Source organism: Anas acuta, chromosome 1, assembly GCF_963932015.1.
Source record: "Anas acuta chromosome 1, bAnaAcu1.1, whole genome shotgun sequence".
In the NCBI taxonomy this organism is placed as follows: Eukaryota; Metazoa; Chordata; class Aves; order Anseriformes; family Anatidae; genus Anas; species Anas acuta.
The window spans coordinates 166,286,327-166,310,920 of NC_088979.1; the positions used below are offsets into that span (position 1 = coordinate 166,286,327).

A 24,594-nucleotide genomic window follows, 5' to 3' on the forward strand; every position below is an offset into this window, starting at 1 on the left:
GCAGCAAAATGTCGCTGAAGAGACATCAGCACAGAAATATGCAGGAACAAATTTTAAGAGCACTCCCTAGTCTGATTTAATAATAATGCTACAATCAGAAGAGCCTCCAAAAAGTAAAAGGGCAAGACAAAAAGACAGCACTCTTCAGTGACTTCCACAGAAAAGAAAACAAACAAACAAAACATTTTGCAGTAGACAGAGCATGAGGCACAAGTATTGGGCTAGCAACCACCACCTTCTGACAACCCCAGCTATACTTCTGCAGGCAACTGAGGCAGGCAGGGTTCCTCCAGGTCCCCCCTTAGAGAAGCAGTGCTTCTGTCTGCTAGTTTGGAGTCTGCCCTCTGTCAGGCTGCTGGGGTTAAAGACTGTCCTGAAACATATTGAAGGACAAGATCTACTGGCGTCATAGAGCTGTCCCCTCAGGATGTATATCCCCAGTGTACACATAAAGAGGAGTTCCTCATACTTTCTCACTCTTCTGCAAAAACATGTATTTTCATGTCTCTGCTTGGCCAGCAAAAAAACTGGTTAAATCAATGTCTGTCTGTGTTCATAGGCAGTTCTGTGCTTCACAAGGACTGTTGATTTTTTAATCTTATTCTTGAGAACTCCATTTCCTCTGGGTCTACTACATAAGTACCTTCCTCTCCTAAAGCCCCATTCCCTTCATCGTTATGATACCTGATATAGAGACACTCAGGTCAGTCACAATGAACCAGGGTACCACTTTGAAACCCTGGGTAGACACATAAGTGGTTTCTAGTAGAAATGCTGATACAAGCCTAATCTTTCAGGTATAGTAAAAATGAAAGATGCAACAAGAAAACACTCGAACGACATGAGGCAATGGAAGATCAGAGAATATTTCCCAGAGGTGGGAGGTCTGTCTATCATATGCAAAATATTAGGTAAATGAATTAGCCCTTTCTCCTCAGCTTATGGAACAACTTCATCCATTCTACTGCTCCTTTATATAACATAATTAATACTACATTTACCACATTATTCCATGATTGTTGTATGATCTTAAAGATACATAGCATACCCCTCATGCTCCTAACATTTTGGCTTAGGTTTAACCAGCCCCCCAGCTGATAAGTTGACAGAGTAATTTCTCCATTGCTGCTCAAGCAATAAAGTCATACCTTACAGGTAAGAATACTCGTGATAACATCCAAATGCAGGTGTGCTTTTACCATTCAAATAATTATCAGTAAAGGGACAAGCATAGCCCTTTTCCTGCAAAGCCTGCATAAATGAGCTTTGTGTAGGAAATTCAGAAGAGACTTGAAGGGAAATAAATTCTGCAGTTAATCATTCATCTTGAAGTGGAGTGACTGCTAAGCAGCTCTGCTGTCATTTGTAAAGCCTTTCAGCTGTTGTTGTTACTACATGCTACTACTACACTCATGAGTCTATACAGCTCTAGTTTTGTTGGTCATGTCCCTGTCTTGCACCATTCCACTGAATTTTACTTTTTCCAACCATATGAAGAAAGGTACCAAGGATTACCATGCTCCAGCACGTATGAATACCCTAGCCATATCCCAGTTTGTACCTTTCCCTTTTTCTCTTTTCTCACAGCTAGCTCTGTTCAGTGCCTAGCAAGACATTTCCCTTTAGGATCTTATCACGAACAAGCAAAGATTGGCTACAGAAGCTGTGTGCATGATAAGAACCCTATACAAGTTAATATTACCTCAGCAACATGAACTTAATTATTCTGATAATATTGGAAAAGTTATTTCTCCACTTTTGAAGAGACAGGCTCTGCATATTTTTAAAAGGCAAAACTTATATCCATAACCAGAAAGCTTTGGTCTGCTCTTCAATACAGCATATAAATGGTTTATGGATTTCATCAAAACTGATTAGTTCATTGTCTAGACCACAGATTATTTTTCATAAGATTTCTTGTCATATCTTTGAGCCATTCCTGTAATGATGGATGAGACTGGTGCCTTAAAATCATCATTTTCTCTGTCAGGAGGGAAACCCACTGAACCCTGTCAGATGGAATTTCACCTCATCCCCTCTAGCCTTATGTGATGTAAGAGCATAATGCATTCTCAGAGAGGTGTACATGAGTGCAGGATTGAACCTACACATAACTAAAGGATTGCTACTCAGAAGTAGAATATGAACTACAAAGTTGTTATAGCAGCTTAAACTTCAGCTTGGATAAGCTGAAATTGCTACTGAATCATTATACCGACCGCAGGCTTTGACATTTAAATCAAAGCCCAGTGATTTTGGCCCTTCTGAGGAACGGCATTCCTAGAAACGATGTCTGTCATTGTTAGCTTTATTCTCTCATAAATGAGAAGTATGGATCATGTAAAGGCATGAGCATCAAGAAAAATCTATGTGCAGTTTGCAAAGAAGTGAAACAGTATGCCTTCTGTAATTCCAGGCCAAGCCTTAGAGCTTGAAATGCCATACAGTCAATTCTATGCACACAAATAAATCAAAATAGATATGTACACATGGACCTTGTAACATATTTTTCTGCAGTTATGGGGTGACAATGAGTCCAATTGTACATGAAGTGGGAGAATGTATATGTAATAATTCTCTTTTGCAGTAAAATTAAAGTCATTTATAGTAATAGACTAGGAGTAAACCACTGTCAAACTTGTCAACAGTTTTTACTTTAACCATTTGTCACTCAGAAAAATCTGCTTGTTGCTGATTTTCAAGAAAAAAATGAAATGCACTACTTTGCATTTCATTTTTAACAGTTAATTGCTTCATAATTATATAGCATACAGAAAAGCAAAGAGATTTTATAAAAGTCGAATGATTCTGAAATGTTTGTTTCCCTCTTTATTTCCATTCCTTATGCAGATCCATCTGAAATATCTACTGTAAACTGACTTTCTAAAGGAAAGCAAAGTTAAATATTCCTAGACAGGACCTGAACAGCAGTTTCAACTTCTCATCACTTTGAGGTAACAGTACTGACATATATTGCTGTGCAATGCTAAACTACAGCCCCACCTCTGGATAACAGATGATTGTGTGGCAGATGCACAAAGAGCCCTTCCTCGTTTCCCTGAGCCTTCCAGTGCATATCATGGTGTCTTTGTAGATGATAAACTCCTGGAAAGGCCTGGACACATACATTTGTTGTGTCAGCTCTACTATTTACAGTGTTTAAAACTATAACCATGATTAATCCAGAGATAAACTATCCTAAGGAAGCTAATGTCACTTTCCCTGCAAAAGCAGGACCCCATATGTGGCATAAATGCCGTTTGCTCCTTTCTGCTTGCAGTGCTGGCTACAGCTCCCCAGGGAGTCATGCATCTTCAGGCCAAATTCACAGGTCACTCAGAGGAAATGAACACCGACTCTACTGGACTGTGAATTACACCATTGATACTTAGCACCCCAGAAGCCTGCAGCCTCTGTGCCTCCCACCAGTGTTATTCAGCCCCACTGAACCCCCAGCTTCCTGTCCAGAATGCTGCACTGAGCATCCATCAAAGTCTTGTTTCAATACCAGTTAGTGCCCCACTTTGTGTACTTGTAGAAAAACTGGCCCCTTTTATCATGTCACATAAACTCTGGCTCTTTCAGTGTTAAAAACCAAGTGGAGTAATGGATCATGAATTATCAGATGGCATCCCATTAATGTGACTTTCCCTGTCTAATATTTTCACAGGAATTGAAGCAATGGTGACTTTTTCAATGAGAAAAAGGCAATAAGAAAACAAACATACAAAAAAAAAAAAAAAGAAAAAAAAAGAAAGAAAGAAAAGAAGAAAAGAGAAACAAAAAAAAAAAGAAAAAAGAAAAAAGAAAAAAAGGAAAAGGAAAAGGAAAAAGGAAAGAAAAAAAAAAGAAAAAAGCTATTTGTGACAAAAAGATTACATTCATTTTCAGTGTGTCAATCTTGTTTTTCTACTTAATTTGATGGTAGGAAAGGACATTTAATGACACAAAGCCATTGTGCATATAAAGCTACATGTGCCTGTGGGCAGTGCACCAACAAAAGGCATGCTCATTGTTCTAACACCCTAGACTGTAATTTATATCTAAGCCATAGGACTGTAATATAAGTTGGTGGGTTACTTGTGAAAGGTGAAAAACATAGGCAAGTTTCACCTTTTCCTAAGAGTGTACAGCTCCTGCTCTTTGGTATTTATACTTACTTAACACAACTTTCAAATAACTAACTGAAAAGTAGCAAACTAGCTCCATCATCTAACTGGCTATAGTAAACTTCCCACCTGCAAAGCCTTCCTTAAGCAAGCAGATTCCCTTATTTGTGGTGAAAACATCATGGAAGCACAAAGAAAAACAAAAGGGGGAAGAGAGCAGGAAATACACTTGCCAGAGGAGAAACACTTATGTATTGTATTGTCTGCTTGGACAGTAAACTCTCAGCAGAGCCAATTCTGATATCTTTTTCTGTTCTCTATATAGCACTAAATCTCACTTCCAATGTTTAGAACTTATCATTGTAATACAATTTGTAGGCAAAATTTCCTAAGAAAGCGAGTGTACCTTGACCTGTTGGTGCAGAACACTATCCTTCCACATATCCACAGATGGAGGGCAACTTTTTGCTTAGGCAGATAATGGCAGGACAAGTGGGAATGGTTTTAAACTAAAAGACGGGAGATTTAGATTACAGGCTAGGAGGAAATTTTTCCCGCTGATGGTGGTAAGGCAGTGGAACAGGTTGCCCAGAGAAGCTATGAATGCCCCATCCCTGGAGGTGTTCAGGACCAAGTTGGATGAGAGCCTGAGCAACCTGATCTAGTGGGTGGCATCCCTGCCCATGGCAGGGGGATGGAACCAGGTGGTCTTTAAGGTCCCTTCCAACCTGAGACATTCTATGATTCCATGATCTGCAGGAACAGTTGTAATTCTGTAATTCACATATGAAAATAAACTATTAAGAGTCTACTTCTCACCCCTAATATTCCACTTTACAAAACAATTTCACACCCAGAAGTCTTGACTTATGAATTACAGTAGTTGTTACTGCAATCAATACTGAATACCTGGCAAATCTATTTGAGAAAGTCTCCACACTACTTCTAAGTCTTAATGTCTCTGTTTTAAGCAATCAAAAACCAGTAATCCTTCTTTTACAGAGTAGTAAAATCCATTTGTATTTTATATGGGTATATACAGGTGCACAAAAGAAATTTTTAAGTGAATAAGAAAGAATTACTCTTACACTGCACTAAACTGTGAGTCATGAACATTTCCAGCAGTCCACAGTCACTTGTTTTATATTCCATTCACAAAGGAACTTACTTCAGCCCAGGATTTAAACCTATGCTTAATACCATACCAGGTTGTTCCAGTACAGCCAGGAAAACAATTTGCTGTGTCATGTTTGAGTTCTATAATATTCATGTTCTAAAAAACAATAACTAATTTATAAACATTTACCAATAAACTTAATTATATTTTTAGGCATTCCTCAATAGGAATATTCTATGAACTTTAGATGTGTCAATCCAAATCCAGTACTAAATTTTACATTTTAATGATTTAAATCTATGCTACAAACATGAAGAAGTCAAGGTTAAGAGCATGCCTTCTTTCCCAGTAAGCAAGAGGTGTGAACACTGAAGCTTCTAAGGCTGAACTGTAATTCTCTAAAATCAGCTCTATGTGTTTGGCCTTATAATATGACATCAAAACTGCTTTAAACAAGGTGAGGATTCCCCAGCATCAGTGAGGAATCTCAACTTGTCTCTGGGACAAAGAAATTGTACGGAGTCAGGTGTGAGTGGCAAGGAATTGATATAGAAGTGGAAAAAGAATGGGGCCAGAGGTGTGTAAGTGCCTACTGATTTCAGTCAGTGGAACAGTTCCTACAGGACCATTTCAGCTAGCTTCAAAATGGAACTACTAGAACCTCCTGCCTCATACAGGGGTCCAGTTCAGATCTCGATTGCTTCCCAAGTCAAGTGATTTATCTGATACATGGTTACATCTGCCAATTTAACGTATGAGCATGGAGAGGTCCACTCCAAATAATCACTTAAACTATCAGACCTTTCAACCCCATTGCAAGTTACTTCATGGAGTGTGCCAAAATCAAAAGAAACGAAGAGGAAACAGATGCATGACATAAGACTGCATAAAAGTCAGAGAGAAAGGTGCCACAGTGCAAATGGGCATACTAAAGCTTTATCTAGTTCTATTACTCTAATGATTTTGTTCTTTTAACTTGCTTAATCTTTACTAACATTCAAATGGAAGGGTCACCACATGCTACTGGTTCTACAGAGGCAGAAACCATAAAAATACACACATGAAGCACTTAACAGCTACAGCCTCTTGAAAGATATTCATTGAGAAATGTAAGTACCTGTTGTCTCCAAAGTCAGGATCCTTGGTTTTAGCATCACTATCATAAACAAAACGCTCTTGGGAGATTACTATGACATTGTCCGTAGTTTCATTTCCCAAGATAGTGATAACAGGATAACCCATCTGTAGTGTCCACTGATCCATTACTTCTTGGATATTTACAGATTTTCCAACCCTTTTTAAAGCCTTCAAGAAAAAAGAAAAGTTTTAGTACGTTGAAGCAATGTCACAGTCCAACAAGTAAAACTTTTTTTTTTTTTATCCCAGAAGAGTGTAATTTGTTTTAGAGGTTTCAATAACTATCAAGCATGTACACACAACAATTTTTACACCTGGTGTATACACACATACTACATAATTACACCAACAGTCTCTGCGTATCTTAAAAACAAACATTAAGCAATCTTGCCAGAGACACAAGCCATGAAGTCAGGTTTTCCAAATCATTCAAGCATTTTCATTGTAAAGGAAGAAACAACCTGTTTTGCAGGGTCTTTACAAGTGTCACAGAAATACTGTGTGGTTGTTTCCAAAAGGTATTCTTGTCCAGCAAATGTTAAAAAAAAAAAAAAAAAAAGTCAACAGTGTTAGTTGATTTAGGGTACCTGCAATAAGGCACGTTATGTTCAAAGGGCCTGATTTCTGAAAGTACAGAGCTTCTTTGTTCTGAAAATCAAATGTCTGGTTATTTGAAAATATTGTCCCTTGTGTCTAAAGTGAGACCATGTATACAATGATATCCCCAGCTCCTTCAAAAACTACACGTCACAACACTGTAGGATTAATGTGTCCGTATTTGACACAGTATGTCAATAAAAGACTGGTTTACAGGTGGAATTTCATCTGAAACAAAAAAAGAATCTATGGCTTCATGGGAGATGAGACTGGATATGAGAATGACAGACATCATTTGCTATTCAGCAACAGAAATGTGTCTAGCCGCTGAACAGCCCTAGATCACAGATGAATGAACCTCTGATGAATACAAGCAGAACCCAGCAAGAAGTCTTCAGAACTGAAGCAGCAATCGCAATGCATTAGGAGCAAAGCAGCAGGCAACACATGTGCTTACAGGTGAGGAAAACAGAATTATTAGCCTTAACAATATATTTGAGTATACAGTATAGCCCTAGTGTTTATGACCCAGAATGAAGTCTCATTTTCATTTTATTAGCTGTGGGTTCTGCTGTTCTTTCAAGAGTGTGTTGATCCCTCTCTCTTCCCATAGCCAAGCCCTACTACAAAGGCTTTAACAGAGAAGGCTACCAGGTGAGAAGCAAGAAGTAAGAAAGACTTTTGCAGTGACATTCAACTTCAAATTAAGCCAGAGATTTAAGAGCCTAAATGAATATTGCACATCTCAACTCTTATGTCAGTACAAACATAAGGTTCAGTTCAGTTGCCCACTCATAAGCAGCTAATGTCCTTTGATCCTGACCTGCTACTCCAGCAGGGCACAGATTTTCCCACAAAACTTGGATCAATTCTACTGCCCCTAACTGGATATCTAAAACACCCTACAGCACCTAAACTGGCACTAGCTGCCTATATTTGAATGACTATCCCAAGTCCCTAGTCGACAGTCAGTGGTTTGGGCTCATCTTAAGGCAGCTGATGGTTGAGGCTTATCATCTAGTGGCTAGTCAATTGGATTACTCTCTATACTCTGCTGACTATATTGACTACATTTTGGGACTCCAGTTGCTCCTATCCAGCAAGCGTCAGTTGTCCTTCAATATTCAACACATCCTCACAGAGCTGGTGGAGCTACAGCAGACACAAATATCTCATGTTGTAGCTGGAAGTCTGGTACAACACCTTAAGGCGGATGTTATTATACATCTATGAACACGTAACTGAATCCAGGCCAACTGAACCGGAGCTTATACACAGATACCTACTTATCTATATAAACACAGATGTCTTGACCTCCAGCTGAATCCCAGCCTTGGTGTCAATGATTACAATTAGATTGCCATGTTTACATATGGCTTGAGCTGGTAATTGTGCTGAAACTCCCTTACTGTCCTCTATATTGGCTTATACTTTGTCTCTATTCTGATGTGCCCAGACTAGCTCTGTAGGTAATGAATTCAGGCATTATTGGTTCACTCTTTTGAAAATTAAACTCTGCCCTTGCAGATTCCTGGACCTGGGCCTACAAACTCAAACTTTGTTGTAGCAACAAAAGGGAGCATGGACACAGAAACCATTATTCTCTGCAAACGGTACAGTAATAGCTACCTGTTCAGACCAAACTTTAAAGATTTAATAGTTTTGTCCTTCACATGAATCATAACTCCACACAAAACCACAAACACACCTGATGTAGATGCCAAAGCAGAGCACTTCTGTGTGCCTTCTAGCTTATGGGCCTCAGCCTGCTGCCACTACAGTCAATCATAGCAAATTCCACAAAATAGTTTTTACTGCACATCAGTCACATAGCACAAACAAGGAAATATACTCTAACATAACAAAGAACTGAAATAGTGGGGAGAAGAAAAAAAATATATATATATATATACATATCAGTGTTGCAACTGTTAACTCAAATGGAATTTCTTTGTATTACTGTTTAAATTTGCTCTGGGGTCTGAAGATTTCATTATGCTCTATTCAGTCCTAACCTTGCCAAGAAAACACTACAGTAAATTCTTGCTTCTCCCTCAGTGCAATAGATTAAAGCACTTTACCTTTGACAATGTGTTCCAGAGATCATTTCTGGCTGCATTGCCATACTTGTGAATGGTTAAATAGTCCTACAGAAATAAAATAAAAATACAAATCAGTATTACTATACACAAGCCAAACAACTAGAGCTGTGAATCATTGCTAGTATAAGTTAAATCACATTAATGTTTGCATTTGTCAGAAATCTAGAAATATACAATATGCTCATCCTAAGGAAGTAAATAAACAGTTTCTTAAGCTAGTTTACAATGCAAAAAATATTGCTAAGAACTTTCACTTACAGCATTCAACGTTCTTCTTTTTCTGTGTAAATTAATCTATAAACTAAATATTTTGAATATACTTTTAAAATAATTGTCTAATCTCAGTATGGATTCCTAGGCAATTCTTACAGTGAGAGGAGAAGCTTCTGAAACATAGTTCCACTTGCTATTTGAATAAGGACATTCTGTGTCTAGTGTGAATAATTTCATAGAAACACAGGATCACAGAATAACCTGAATTGGAAGGGACCCAACAAGGATCATCGAGCCAGTGTGTGTGCAGCTGGCCTAGGGTGATTACAGAAAAGTATTACATCTTATAAAAAGATCCCAAAGTTTGGAGATCTGTAGATCTTCATAACTGTAAAGGCTTCATTACATTTTCATATGAATGCACTCAAACTCCTCCTCTACTGTATACTGAAAGTAAAGAGAATCCTTTCACTCTTAGGTGGTAGTGGTGGTTATTCTTTTTAATTAATTATTTGCAGATCATGGAATTATAGAATACCTTGAGTTGGAAGGACACACAAGGATCAACAAATCCAACTCCTGGCTTCCACACAGGATCACCCAAAAATCAGACCATGTGTCTGAGAGCATTGTCCAAATGCCTCCTGAACTCTGGCAGGCTCGGTGCTGTGACTACCACCCTGGGGAACCTGTCCCAGTGCCCGACCACCCTCTCAGTGCAGAATCTTTCCCTAACACCCAGCCTGACCCTCCCCTGTCCCAGCTCCATGCCATTCCCTTGGGTCCTGTCACTGTCCCCAGAGAGCAGAGCTCAGCACCTGCCCCTCCGCTCCCCTCGTGAGGAAACCACCATGAGGCCTCCCCTCAGCCTGCTCTGCTCTGGGCTGAGCAAACCAAGGGACTTCAGCTGCTCCTCATATGTCTTTCCTTCTAGATCCACCCTGATGATTGCCAGATTTATTACAACAGATTTAATTGAGCAATAGCCTATCATCAAAACTACAAACTCTTATCTAGGGAAATCCTGATGCATCAATGTTAAAATACCTACTACAGACAACTCAGGCTTTAACAGATTACAACAAAGGTTCTCCACCTTCACAGTGGAATGCTACAATGGAAAAGAGGTGATCGGAACCAAACTCTGTTTTTGCACAGGTATACAAGTGTATTTTTACTACATACAAAACTGAAGGTCTGAGGGAGTTATAAACTGAATGCTTTCACTTATTCAGACACAGTTTCACCTGACTGAGAGTCCATTCTTCTCCCATGGTAACCAGAAATATAATGCCTGATAAGCTACCATTACATTAAATTAACTTCTGAAATTAACAGGTTAAGCATATGACCAGGTTGGGTCTGCTCTGTTCAGGCCCAAAATGCTTCTCTTTTTCACAGTCATCTGGAGAAACAACACTTAGTTTCCCACCTTCCTGGGTCCCTAAACATCAGCTCATTCAAATACAGAAGTGAAATTCAGCAATGAGTGTTAGAATCACATATATTTCCAGCATTTTGATTGGAAGAATTAAGTGAAAAAACACACATCAGAGACTGTAAATCAATGGGTTACACTGCATTTGAATTTCCACCATCTTCACTTTACACAATGGCAGAAGACAGACACTAATTTACAGCACAATGATAAAACTGGGACGAATTTGCTGACTTCGTTATCTGTGCTTTGTGTGAAGTACGATACTTTGGGAATAATTAGTGTTTGGAAAGCAAATTTTCTGATATACAAATTGTAGCACCTGTGACAGATTTAGCTTTTGTCAGCCAACTCATAGTACAACAGGCAGCAACTCCCATTTAATCACAGGCTAGGAAGGCTAAAAGAGAACACTGACTCTCTAAATGCAGTACAAGTCTTAACAATGCCATGGGAATAACTTGGGAAAAAAAAAAAAAAAGGAAAAAAAAAACAATATAATACAGGCTTCACCTACAGCACACTGTGCTTCCATTTTGTCTAAAAATACAAAGTCATCTGAGGCAGAGTGAAATATTCAATAGCTTTCAAAGCTAAAGAAGTTGTGAATTGCAAATTAAAAAGCTAAAATAGGAATAAACAAAAGTAGGACGAGGTAAATAAATAACAACAAATATACATGTACACTCTAAGTGGTGCTAGAAAACACTGCATGTCTTGTTTCTTCTAAGAGTTGTTTTCAGAATCATTACACAGCAAAATAAAATGGGTGGAACACTTGAGGATTTATGCTTTACTCGCAATAATCCTGTTAACCACTCTACTATTAGACATCAAATTTTACATTTACTTTTTACATTCACAGAGACTACAAAGGGATTAAATGCTTCTGTCCTATTATTTTGTTTTTTAGCTAACAATACACAGGTAAAAATTCATATGGTTAAAAATGTTAATACATGGTTAAAAATTCATTATCTTCCAATCTAACATGTTTTTTATATTAAGGAAAATAAAAATAATCATAACATTTACCATGAAATAAGAAAATACAAAGATAAACACAACATAAGAGTATAGTCCTGGTACCACAAAATTCGACTGTACATTTTTTCATTGCTTCATTAAAGCTCTATTTAGACCACACACATTTCCTCAAAATGGGAATTTTACCTAATGTATACTACAGAAAAAGCAGTCCTAAGTGACAGTACGCATCTAAACATGTTTCTGATAGTAAATCTACATTGCAATTCAAAATCTGAGTGCAGTTTTTACAGGCACAAAAGCATAAAGCTACTAAGTCCCATCAAAAGTCCTCATTTATCAGCATATTGTTTTCAGCAATAACCAGTAGCAGATACTTAGAAAGAGTAAAAAACAGGGCAAGCACACAGCAATACTTCCCCAGTATGCTCTCCCAGCATCCAGGACTTCACGGCACAAGGAATCGTGAGCAAATTAATATCTTTGAACTTAGTAGTTATCTTCCATGAATTTGACCAGTCACTTTCTGAACCCATAAAAAATGTTGAGCATTTGCAATACTTCATAAAAAAGCATTTCACACTTCAGTGATCTATTGTGTGAAGATGCCTTTGTTCCAACCATCTGCCAGTCAGTTTCATCCGCTGCTCCCTAGTTTTGCCTCTAGAAGAGACAGTGAACTACTGCTTCCTACTCCACTCTCTCCAAGCCATTCTTGCTTTACAGATCTCTATAATAAGTGCTGTCATACCAGACCTTGCTTTTAAACTAAGGACGCCACCAGTTTCATTTCCAAATTAGCAGCCCATCTTGCAGTACCTTTCATGAATAGTCCTTCACCTTCAAAAAAGGAAAGGCTTACACATATCAGCATCAAGTACATTCCACAAAATATTAAAATAGGAGTCAAAAGATCCATCCATACCCTGGTCGTCTGTTATAAGGATGGAACAAGCAGCAATAGAATCAATTTTTCCTGCTGGAGACCCATATCTAAATCTTAAGTAGCTTGCAAAAGGAGAGAAGATATATTCTCATTCACTGTAATTCTCCAGGGCAGGGATATTTACCATGTCTTTGCCTTTATATTGAATAGGAAAGAACTAAAGCAAAGAGAAGAGAGATGCAATCCACAGAACATGAAAGGAAGATGACACTGAAAACACAGCTGCCTGAATCTAAGCTGTGCTCTGCACAGCTCCAAAGGAGGTAAAGTGATTTAAAGCAGCTTTCTCATAAACACATATGCCCAGAACCATCTGGCTGCATGGCTTCTTCCCATCACAAAATTGCATGTCTATCACCTAGAAAAGCTGTTCCATCAACTGGAGTATTCTGGAGCATGGAGAGAAGCCTCAGCCACTTTCCTGACTTTCAGCTATAACCCTAGCATATGTGTCAAAGGAAAAAAACTACCCAAGATTCTAGAGGGCTCTTCCACAACTCCCCCTTTCTTTCTCACTGTAATGCTGTCTTTAAATGTTTTCTTTCTCATGAGGAAAGTAGAAAGTTCACTGGTCCTGGCACAGTGTCTCAACATGAAAATTAAACAAACGCGCACACACACACACACAAAAATAATCACAGAATACCTTCATCTCTATCAATAAAAAAATGTAATTGGACAATATGATTTTGTGACATGTATTCCAGTAGTTTTTAGTATCAAATTCCAAGAAGAAATTCAAAATCTGTCATTCCATGAAAACAGATTCCAATTATTGCACAACCAAAGATCTAGCAAAAATAAAATCCTAACAGATTTAGACTGTAATATAATGTTCTGTCAAATAGTAATCTTAATCCTCCCCCCAAAATAATTTCAAATTATTTGATTACTTGAATTTATTACTTGAATTACGTGAAGCAGATGGTTTGAACAGTATTAGAAATTAGAAAAAAAAAATAATAAAAGCTAAAGGATTTTGAAAGATGTTTTCAGTAGTGTATTGATTAAGCTTGCTGTCCCTTTATTGTGTTAGACTTCTTTTAAGTAAAAAGAAGATTACTCTAAGGGAAGAAGTCTTTTATCCTTTTGCAATCATAGTTCCCTGTACTGCAAGGGACTGAGCCTGTTGGCTTCAAGAAAATGAACTACCCTACCATCCAAACATGATAATGCTCACAAGTAATAAAAGGTAGTTACTGATAAATTCAAAGAAGTTACAAAAGTGTACAGGGGGAATAAGTCTTCAAACATATATCTTACTTTCAGGGGAGACTTCAGATCTGTAACTGGGAACTGAAACATCATTTCTAGGACCAAATTCCTTTCTCAGTTTATCAGTGTAAAGCTGATTGGTTGACTGAACCAATCAACTGTCCCTGACTTATATGAGTGGTGGTGAGATCTAAATCAGATTAACATTGAATAACTTACTCTTTCTCCTAAAGATAAATGGGAAATTCTGCTACATGAGATGAGTGAGTAAAAAGTAGCAACATATTTTGTAGCAACAGCCTTCTGAATGCCCTTATTTCTCAAGGCTCACGAAACAGCAGTGTTGCCTCTACCTTTCTCTTTTGTCTTTTATTCCTACTCCTGGATCCATATTATCTTCCCTTCAGCCTACAGTATGTTCTTGTTGTACATTTTTATACCTGACTTCTGTATCTGACCTAAGATTTAGAGCAAACAATAAAAACATTTCCTTCAGGTGGAAAACAGGCTCTAAGGTTCTGGCTATCGAATCCACTGTGGGTCTTTTTTGCTGTTGGTTTGTTTTGTTTTGTTTGAATTTCTGTACTTAGTTAAGTACTTAGAGCATAATGAAACTATGCACTATTATGAAAAATATCAGAAAGAAAGAAGTATGCTGGCAATTTTAGAAGACTGTTAGAAAGATGATCAATCAAATAGAGGTCTCCATGAACAGACCTCAAATATTCGAAGGAAAAGTTTATTTTGAAATGCCTTTTAAAATGGAGATGTTCAGATGCTCTTTTCATACTAATGGTTGGTTTTAACATTCCTAATCAATAAGCTATTTTTTACAGTGAATTAGTTAACCTACATTAAACCTTATAATAGAGAGGTTCAGAACTGAAATTGACTAAACTCAGTGGCTTTGAGTTCACACTAAAAACATCATGATGAAGTAGCTGCTTCAGTTTTGAAAGTGTCTGCATGCAGCTATAAGGTTTAACTAATCCAATTACAATTCATACCTTCAGAAAATTTGAATGAACTTTCACTTGTCCTTGTATGAATGCAGATTAAACCTTGTTTACATGAAATTAAAAACAGAACTCTGAATTAGCATTTTACAAAACTTTGAACAATCAAAATATATTGCTGCTATTTTTTTTTCCTTCTTATTTCTAATAATCCTGCACGTACTAGTGGAGCTACCTGTTGAATCTCTTCCAAACAGAGATTTCTTGACTAACATATGTTAAAATGATTAGTAATTCTAACTGTCTCTTTGCTTTCTAAAAGTGGCGTTCTTGTAAGATGTCCTGGCCTGGCAGACAGAATTGCTTTTTACTTTTTTTTAACCATCTCCAACTGATTTTTGTTTTTTGTTTTTAAATAATAACACAAAATAATTATCTGCTCCTTATACAATCATACTTTCTCAACTGCTATTTTATCCAGCCTGTATTTTTGCTACTGGGAGCATTATGCAAGTAGAAATTCTTAGCAGCAAGCAGCAATTTACATGTTCCCAATAATTTTACTGATCTACCTCAGAAGAACCATGTTTAAAATATCCAATGTATCAGCAACTTCTTAGCTAACTTCCAGATTAAAATAAATAAATAAATAAATAAAAGTTAAATACAGCCTGAGAGGTATTCATTGTACTTTAAATGCATCATGCAACTACTCATTTCAGCTGTATTTTTATTTTGCTTTCTTTTTGGGATAGCAACTCTGTCATTGCATAAAATCACAGAGATGGAAGTCTGTGGAATCATATCAACATACAGCAGCTGAAATTTCAGCCCTTTATTTTCAAAAGGTACATTTAGATTTTTTTCACACACAAGAGTAATACAATGCTTACAACCATCAGCAACTGGAAAACATCCACTGTAAACATGTCATATCTGCAATTAAATCATTATATGTGAACAGCAAGCTATAACTACTAATCAGGAAGAGTGATACTGGAACCATATACAGAAATAAATTTTAATTTTCTCTAGAGCCAATGATGCTGAATATGCCAGCATAATTATAGTATTTTACTTTTTTCTTTTTTTAAAAAAAATTGTAATTCATAATACTCCTATCTGTTATAACAATAATCAGATCAGTAGAACTGACATTTCTGGTGTTATATGGGTCAATGAGATTTTTAGCATTGATTTCAGTGGGAGAAGTATTAAGGCAATGTTGAGAGTATCTCATCCATAGTGTTGAAAGTGTAACATTCATTTAGATGATACAGACAGAACCCAATCCATGTCCTAAACAGCTCTCTGTCCAGGCTGAGACATGAGAGAAATTAAGAGAAAGAAGGAGGAAAGAGTCATCATTAAATCAGTGGGACTGCTTGCTTTCTTCTATCTGCTTCTTATTGTTAAGGAAAGAGACCAGTAAATCAGAAGTAATCCAAACAAAATCAATATGGCCCTGTCATTTTCATTTCAATGTGAGAAAAGAAACTCCAACCAGTGTAAGACACACAATTTTGTAATTAATACTTCTTCTGCATTGCAGCTCAGTGAATCCACTGTGAATGGGGTATCTAAATAAAAGAGGTCAAAAATTTATACTCAAGGAAATTTCCAGAATCATACACATTACTTTAAAATACATCCTGCTTTGCTGGGAATCCCTTTTAAAAGATCAGAATTATTATATTGGGAGGTTCATTTGCCTTATTAAATTCAGCTTCACCCATTAGCTATTAACATAGAGAGGAAGGAGGTTCCATTTTTAAATACAGCAACAGCAATTTCAGTGTGGTAGCAAAACAATCTGCATTAGAAGTCTAAAGGTAACTGTTGAAAGGATCAAAGAGTTATTGCCTACCAGAGTCTGATGGTGTCTGCTATACAGTGAGACACCTGCTAGTATATTAAGCTTGGCTTTAAGGAAAAAACGTATTTGATGTATTATTTGGTAGGGGTACTAAACTACTTAACTGAGAAAAAAACTTACAGAAATAAAGTACTCTTTGAAACTGAACTGCATATATTTGACTGAATTTGTACATTCGTTTTAGTTCTGCCTTGTTTGGTTGCATAATACATTTGAACCTAACCAGATATTGCTCAATAAATATACTTGCAATAAATACAAAAAATGATGGAATGTTTTCCAGAGACATTTGGACGGCACCTGCTAATTGTGACAGGTTGGCTGCACATTCCTCTGTATTAACTTGAACTATGCCCGGGGACTGCTAACAATGCAAAAAATCTGTGCTATATATTCTACAATATTCTTTTCTATAGAAACCCTAGAATAAGAGAGAAATCAATACTACTTACTGTGAAGAGGTCACCATAAATCACTTGAGAAAACTTATTATAAACATGATTTGCATGTCACTGTGTCTACATCATAACAACCTGCAACATTTGTACAGTAACACTGAATAACAGATGGTAAATGAGTAATAGCGAAGTTTTGACTTTGCCTATAAGTTATATGTTGTTTAAATCAATCTAGCAAATATGGTACAAATGACCATAAGTGACTAAAGCTGCATTTAACTTTTCAAAATATAGACCCCTTAAAAATCATTATCATTTACATCTGCATACACGCTACTATATCTACCTAATTCTATTTGCTTTTTTAATTTTGAAAACCAGAGCATTATCCAATCCACTTGATATTCCTCATTGTTTAAGTAGAGTGCACTATAGCAAGTAAACTAAAGTGATATATCTTATTATCCTATTTTATGGCTATGGCCTCATTTCTTTAATTTACCCCATCAAATTTCATCTTATTAATATAGTCAAAACACATCTGTGCGTAGGTGGAAACCTGTCCCAGGTAAAGCCTGAGGGGTCCTCAGCCAGAAAGACAATGTGAGGACACATGATGCTGTAGCCTTCTGCTCAAGACACTGTTAAGGACACTGCTTAATATGCTTAGCTGGGAAGGAAAACAGCAAGATCCTTACAGCAAGACTGTCTTTGTCTTTTATCAACAGTGATCAAGGCAAAATTCAACAGACAACAAGGAGCTTACACATGAGGGTGGTACATGAGCATAGGGTAGCACAAGAACTTAAGTGAAGGTACTGCAGGTGCTTCTGGCATGGTTTGGAGGTATGTCCTTCCCCTACTGCTTTCACAGGTTGGCACATAGAAATTTCACAAAAAACTCATCACTTGATTTCTCTTGATGTGTCATGGATATATGACTGCCTAGCTACAGTAACGGAACTTTAAATGCATGTAAAGAATGAGAAGGTTTCAATGATAGCCTGTTTTATCCAACAGGGATTCATTTCAGCTTTTTTCTGAATGTCCTCCATTGAGCTAAAGAGAAGTAGATTTATTTAATTTCTTATGTGTAGTAAGTATTAACTCAGGGTTCAATCCTGCAGTCTTAGTGCTGGAAATATTCCCACTGATTTCTAAAGAGCTAATGGGAATTTTGATTGCACAAGAAGTCACATATAAAAGTGTACTTTCAGCACTGTGTAAATTCCATTGTGCTGGTTTATAGCAACAGAGATGAGGTTGCTAGTAAGCTTGTACCAGGAAAACAGTATAATTTTATTCCAAAAGAGAGCATTTTCTTAAATAGCCACTCAGCCTACCGATACTATCTGAGAATTCATAAATGCAATTCTTTCTTTTAATAATTCCTATCATAAAAATGGAGAAAATAACCATAACTGAATTTTACATGCAACAGAATAAGATAATAAAGCTCACTGAAAGCATGCCAAATGAATATGTATGTATTACATGTAATATGGTTGACAGTAACATTGCTGTAAAGGGTGATCATGTTCTAAGAAAACAAACCTAACAACTTAAGCTGTGTTTATATTATTTTTTTTTTCTCTTGGGAAGAAGTTTTAGCAATGGAGAAATAAAACAACATTTTATTCTAGCTGCAAAATAGCATGACATCCTCTTAATGAACATGACACTGACTGTAACCTTGCTCTGACAGTCAGCACTGGGAACATCACCTACTACTGAGGTTTAGCAGCACCTGCCATTACAACTCTTTATAGCTTTCATTCTTGTGACTTCTAATTTGGCCAAAATGTAACTGTTCGAGCTGAAATCTAATCTTGAAAATGTTTGTCCTATTCTCCAAGATTTCAGTGAACACCAAAACAAAAGTATCAAAAAATACTTTCTTTTACTTTTCCTTGGCACTTGTCTATGAAAAGCTCTACTGTCACCATGCATTGGAGTAGAGGTCTAAAGCCAAGAAGGAAAGTGATCTTGTTTCAGGAATGTGTTTTTTCTTAACTGATTAACTTTAGATGATCTAGCAGCTAGATAGTCTCATTCTCACTCTATGTTGACAGCTCACAGTTGATTAAGCTTAGGATGAGGTTAGAGTCTGTAAACAGAAAGTGAAGAGCCTATCTTTTCCATCTTTCAGCAGTCTTGTGGACAGAAGGCACTCCAACAGCCTGGGAAGAAATACCCAAATGCACAGGGGACAAAAAGCAGTGCAGAGAGCAGGGAAATAAGTTAATACAATCAAATTGGAATATTATAATTATGTAACATGACAAGATGTTTTTCTCTGCATAGCACCTAGATTATACTGGACCAAAAAATAAATAAATAAATCATGAGTAATTGCTGATATAATGTTATAATTGTCAGGAAGGAGGAATAACTAAGTTTAAACTCAGCATTTCTCAGTACTTATACACTTAACTATGCATCTTCAATCACATTTTTTTCTCTAAACAGAAACATTTTTGCTGTACACATGGTAAACTCCAAATCACCTTGGAGCTAGAGGAAAGACTTCCATTTTCTGTAGTGATCTATGGGTCTGGTGGCCCTTACTATACTGCACACCTTAACACCTTCAAAAGAAAGAAAAAAAAAAAAAAAAAAAAAAAAAACATTGCGACACTGCATCTCACAGAAGATTCTTAAGTAAACTTTTACTGACCATTTAAGTCATGGTGGCAAAAGCTACAGAGAATGTCCATAGCAATGAAATCATTTAATAAATTTAAACCTAAAATCCAGAGTGATATAAAGTAGAAGCATAAGAAATGCTGAGGGGCCAGAAAAGGCAAAAGATGTTATCAATCTCATATGACATGCAGTGTAGAAAACAGTGATGTCAGCTCCTTTGAGATTTTCTGTGACTTCCTATGTTTTGTTTTTAACATGCTCCAGCTGTCCTGTTGACAACTGTCAGTAAAAATGAAAGAGTTTGAAAAATAAAGGGCAATTAACTTAAGTACAGGTCATAGCTAGTACGCCCATGATGTTTGTCAAAGTCATATACTCTGTGCTTTTCTAAACCAGAGCAAATGGATGCTGAATTAGCTGAAAATTACCTCACTCAACATCCACTAAATGCACCAGCCAGCAGAACTGCAACATCAGAATTTCACGATCAGTAAAGATGCTCCTGCCTTGTAGCAAAAGTTATATCCTCCCATTGAGCTGAGGAAAACCCCAGATGGTTCCATATGAGCTATTGTTCTAGGGAGAGCACCACAGCTGATTCAGCTGATTGCTTCACTAAACCTAATCCTAAAGTGCCCCTCTCCCCCCTTTTTTTTCAGAAAACTCCACTAATAAGACTTAATTACGTCTAATTTTAAACACCATACAGCTCACTGTAGTAAACTGGGAATAAAGACACAATAAAAAGGTAAGATAAAATGGGTATATTGAAACCTGTTTAATATACTACATAAAAATAGTAGACCCTTGGATAGAAGCAGCATTCAGAATGGAAAACAGCCCATCAGAGCTCTTATGTCTAGAAAGTTTTTGATAGGGTTCCACATTGATGGCTGCAACAATTCAAACAGAGCACAAGTATGCATAGAGGTGTCTAAAAAGCAGGAAATACTAAGCAGCGTGGAAGAAAGAAACTCGGTCTAACTAGCTGGCTTTATGATAGTAAAAAGTGTCTGAAATTTAAGCCTTGATGTATTTAACAGCCTTCATGTCAGATTTCCCCAGATAGCTCTTCTGAAAGGTTGACCAATTTGTTTCAATAGAGTGGCCACTCAACAGCACCAAAAAAAAAGACAGTATATATCCAAAAAACTGTATGGAATTTTTTCTTCCAAAGGTACAAAGTGAAGCCTAAAGTACAAAAGCAGTTAATTTATCACAGAAGCAGGGATTCCTGCAGTAACTAATTCAAAGTGCTGATGATGCACTAAATCAGGATGAGTGATGAACACATACATAGCAGCAAGTGAAGTTCAAAAGGATACAGATCTATGTGATCAATGAGCTGCCACATGGCAAATGAAATGCGGTGTTGACAAACGTACAGTAATAGAGATGAGGCTCCAAAATAATCAAATCAAATACAAGAAAAATGTAAATTAACCAGTGCAGAAAGGTCTCATTACAGAGTTGAGGGTGCTGCTTTATACACATCTAAGTATCAGACCTTCAAATCACTGTGCTCTTTCTCTATATTTAAATGGGGGAGAAAGGAGGGGTGGGGGGAGGGGGAGAGAACACTGATAACTTGAAGAGGTGCATTACATTAAGGCAGTAAAACTTTCCTAGAAATGCGTCCAGTGGCACCAGTCATGAAAGCAACAATTCATTTCAGGCACATAGACTATGAACAACGGCCTACAGATGAAAATCTCATACAAATCTAAAATTAGTTTGCAAATAGCTGCCCTGAGTGATGACTGAACAATGAGGTCAATTTTGGTGTCTTCTGCTGACCAAGCCTCTTCATATTCCAAGTGATATCCTAGCTGATTGATGGCCTTTTGACTGAAAAGCAACAACACTGTAAGAAGAGTCCTGACAATAGTATTCAGTTACATGCACCCCTTCAGTTTCTGTGGAGCACAGCAAACTTGATATATCAAGAAAGATGTCAGGACTTTCAAAAAGAAAGAAATCTCCTAGTATAAGAAGGAAAAGGTCATTTGTTTTTTTCTACAAACACAACAGTTGTGACTTTTTTGTGTCCAGCTGTTACCAGCTATGGCTATTATTGACATTATTCAATTACTCATTACAGTCAATATAAATGCTTTCTCTTTTGTTTTTGTCTATGGCCTGCTACGTGAAAACTGAGAAAGTTCTGTCTTTGTTTCTAAACCTTCTGTTTGAAAATGTCACATGATTCAAGATACCCTCTGTCTTTGGAGGGCTTCCAGAAAATCATACCTTCACTAAGTGTGGCTGCACTTTTACAAGGGAAATTCCACACTATATATTCACTGTATAAATATACAGGGACAGGAGCAGGCCTGTTATTTCAATAGATATGAATCTCTCCAAACCCATGTATTCTATAAAACTGAGTGTTACTGCTACATTTTTACTTCCTCACAGACTCCTCAATAATACCATTTGCTGAACTGCGGGCATCGTGGGCTCCTTTATACATTTGCTTCAGCTCATAATCATTGTCAAAAATATCCATCAAAGAGCCCTGCTTCCCTTCATCGACTTTTTCCTTTTCCTTTTTAACACAATTGATTGTTTTCTTTGACATGTAAGGGATTTTTCTCCCACAGGCTATCTTGACTTGTTCTCCAGAAAGTCCACCTGCCAGGTGATAGCATGGAATTAGACCAAGACAATGTAAGTGGCAAGAAACAAAAAAGGTAGATAGCCCATTAGCTTCTTGCTACAAACTTTATCCTTTCCTCTCCTTAGTTCAAAGGCTTGTTAGCACATTTTTTGTAGCTTCTCTTATATAAAACTCTAACTCTGCAGCTCTTAATTAGATGATGAATCATACTTTGTCTTCAATGAAACCACAAACACTCAATGCAAATGCAAATAAAGGGTTACTCATTTTGGTTTATGGTGGTGTATTAAGACTACAGGAATATTCTCTTAACATCTTTGAAACACTAAGTCTTTTTGACTAACACGCTGAAAAGAACTGAAATAATGATAATTATTATTAACACTGATATGTTCTAATATACTGGAAGCTAATGACAAATAAAGCAAACAAGATAAAACAGAGGTTCTTCAGAACTCAGTTACTTAGTAAACCATTAGAATGACCCAAGAGAAATGAACTATCAAGTCTGCTTTTAGAGTGTTTGTTACTTGAAAAGATTTAAAAATAGTAGTAATAAAGCCTTGCTTTTGCTTCTTGAGTTCTGCCATTTAGTTGAACACTGGAATTCCATAATAAAACTGGATTCAAGAGAACGTAATGCTAAATCCCAAGTAACAGTACTGGGGTTAAAGAGCTAAAAAGCCTAAACAAATGCACAGTAGAAACAGTAAATAAGTCATCCAGTTCCCCTTATCTTTACCAAAGCTAGCATTCCAACTCTACAGTACAAGGACACTATTTTGTTGTATCTATAAACCACAAAGAATTAATGAATTAGAGGCATTTCCAATTGTGTAACTTGTAGTTTATGAACAAACTTATTAACATTATCTTTCATTTTGTCCAACTCAGAGATATATGCATGGAAAATCTCCATCTGAACTTCATTTTATTTTTTTTTTTATAAAAAGTAGAATAGCATCTTCCAACTAATGCCAAGATTTTAACTACTTAGATTTTCACAGATAGATTTTTCACTGAAGTTGATAACAGAAGAATTTCTATTAGAGCAGAACCAGTGAAAAGCAGAAACAATAGGAAAACACTCAAGCTAACAAACAAAGCCCCATTATAACTTTAAGGTTATTATGATTGTTTAGTTTGATCTAAACTTTTTTATTTTTCCTAAATTTATTTCAGGACAACTTTCACATTGTTATTTCTCAGGCAAATGTAGAAGAAAACAGAAAAAGCAGGTTTGAGACATATGTATTAAAACCGTCCCTTTCTGAAATTCTGAGTGAAATGCCTTTGTGGGAAAGCTGGATTTCTTTATGAATGTATCTGTGCAAGCAACAGTTTTTGGTTGGAATATGGAGTGTGCTGGATAGAAGTCTTATTGGCTTAAATGAGACGAGGATTTCACCCTTAACATAAACAAGATTTTATGGAGGAAACTTTTGAGTTCAAGATTTCTTATCTGGGTGAGATTAAGTAACTTATCTGAACTGATGTTATAATTAAGGAAATGAGCCAAATGGGCCCAATAAATAAGCTATCCACAAAACGTGAATGCCCTATAAAACTTCCAAAAAACCAGCATGTTTCCTTTCATTGCCTACCACATGGAACACACCTCTCTATGACATAGCCAAACATTCATGTAACTTTTGTTTTATATTTTGTCTTCCAATTCATTTTGGTTAGAGGTAGAATTATTGTGTTAAAAAAAAAAAATGACCTGATTCCAGACATAGTTTATTTAAATTTCAAAATGAAAAGCTTACTAAGAGCAGATAAGATTGATTGTTCTTTCCATCTTAGCATAATTGTATTTCAGGTGAACATCAATTTACTTTAAAGGACACTTCTAAGTAGCAGGCTGCATCATACATAATTCATCAATCACAGCTGCCTGTAACATGATTTACTCAAGCAGAATTCAATGGAATAGAGGGAGTCGCATTGTTTTTTATGCTGTGGCCTGTTTGTTTTTAAATAGTTTACGAAACATTCATTTGCACTGTATTATTGCTGAAAAGAGTTCATCCTTGGTTCATCAGCAGGTAGAATTTCTTCATACAGAAACGATTCTTCAGATTTCTTTTAAAAGGTAAAATGAGTCTTGAAAACATCATTAAGGCAAAGAGCACTAAATGTTCATGAAAGGAAAAAATAGAGCTCAAAGATTTTTATATGGAGTAGGAGAAGGCAAAAGTATTTACCTGAAAAGCATTACTAGTTTTTAGTGCTGT

At 36.6% G+C, this 24,594-nt stretch overlaps 1 protein-coding gene across 4 annotated transcripts in view; it reads right to left on the reverse strand.

Moving 5' to 3' along the window:
* TRHDE (thyrotropin releasing hormone degrading enzyme) overlaps positions 1-24,594 on the reverse strand; it is a 207,080-nt gene that overhangs the window by 65,336 nt on the left and 117,150 nt on the right. For 2 of the 4 annotated variants that reach the window (XM_068669185.1, XM_068669183.1), the window contains 2 exons: positions 9,042-9,107; positions 6,344-6,531 (listed from right to left, as the gene is read on the reverse strand). In XM_068669185.1, the coding sequence (XP_068525286.1) occupies positions 6,344-6,531; positions 9,042-9,107 (254 nt within the window). The remainder of the gene's footprint in view (positions 1-6,343; positions 6,532-9,041; positions 9,108-24,594) is intronic. The other 2 variants (XM_068669186.1, XM_068669184.1) reach the window with 1 other exon arrangement.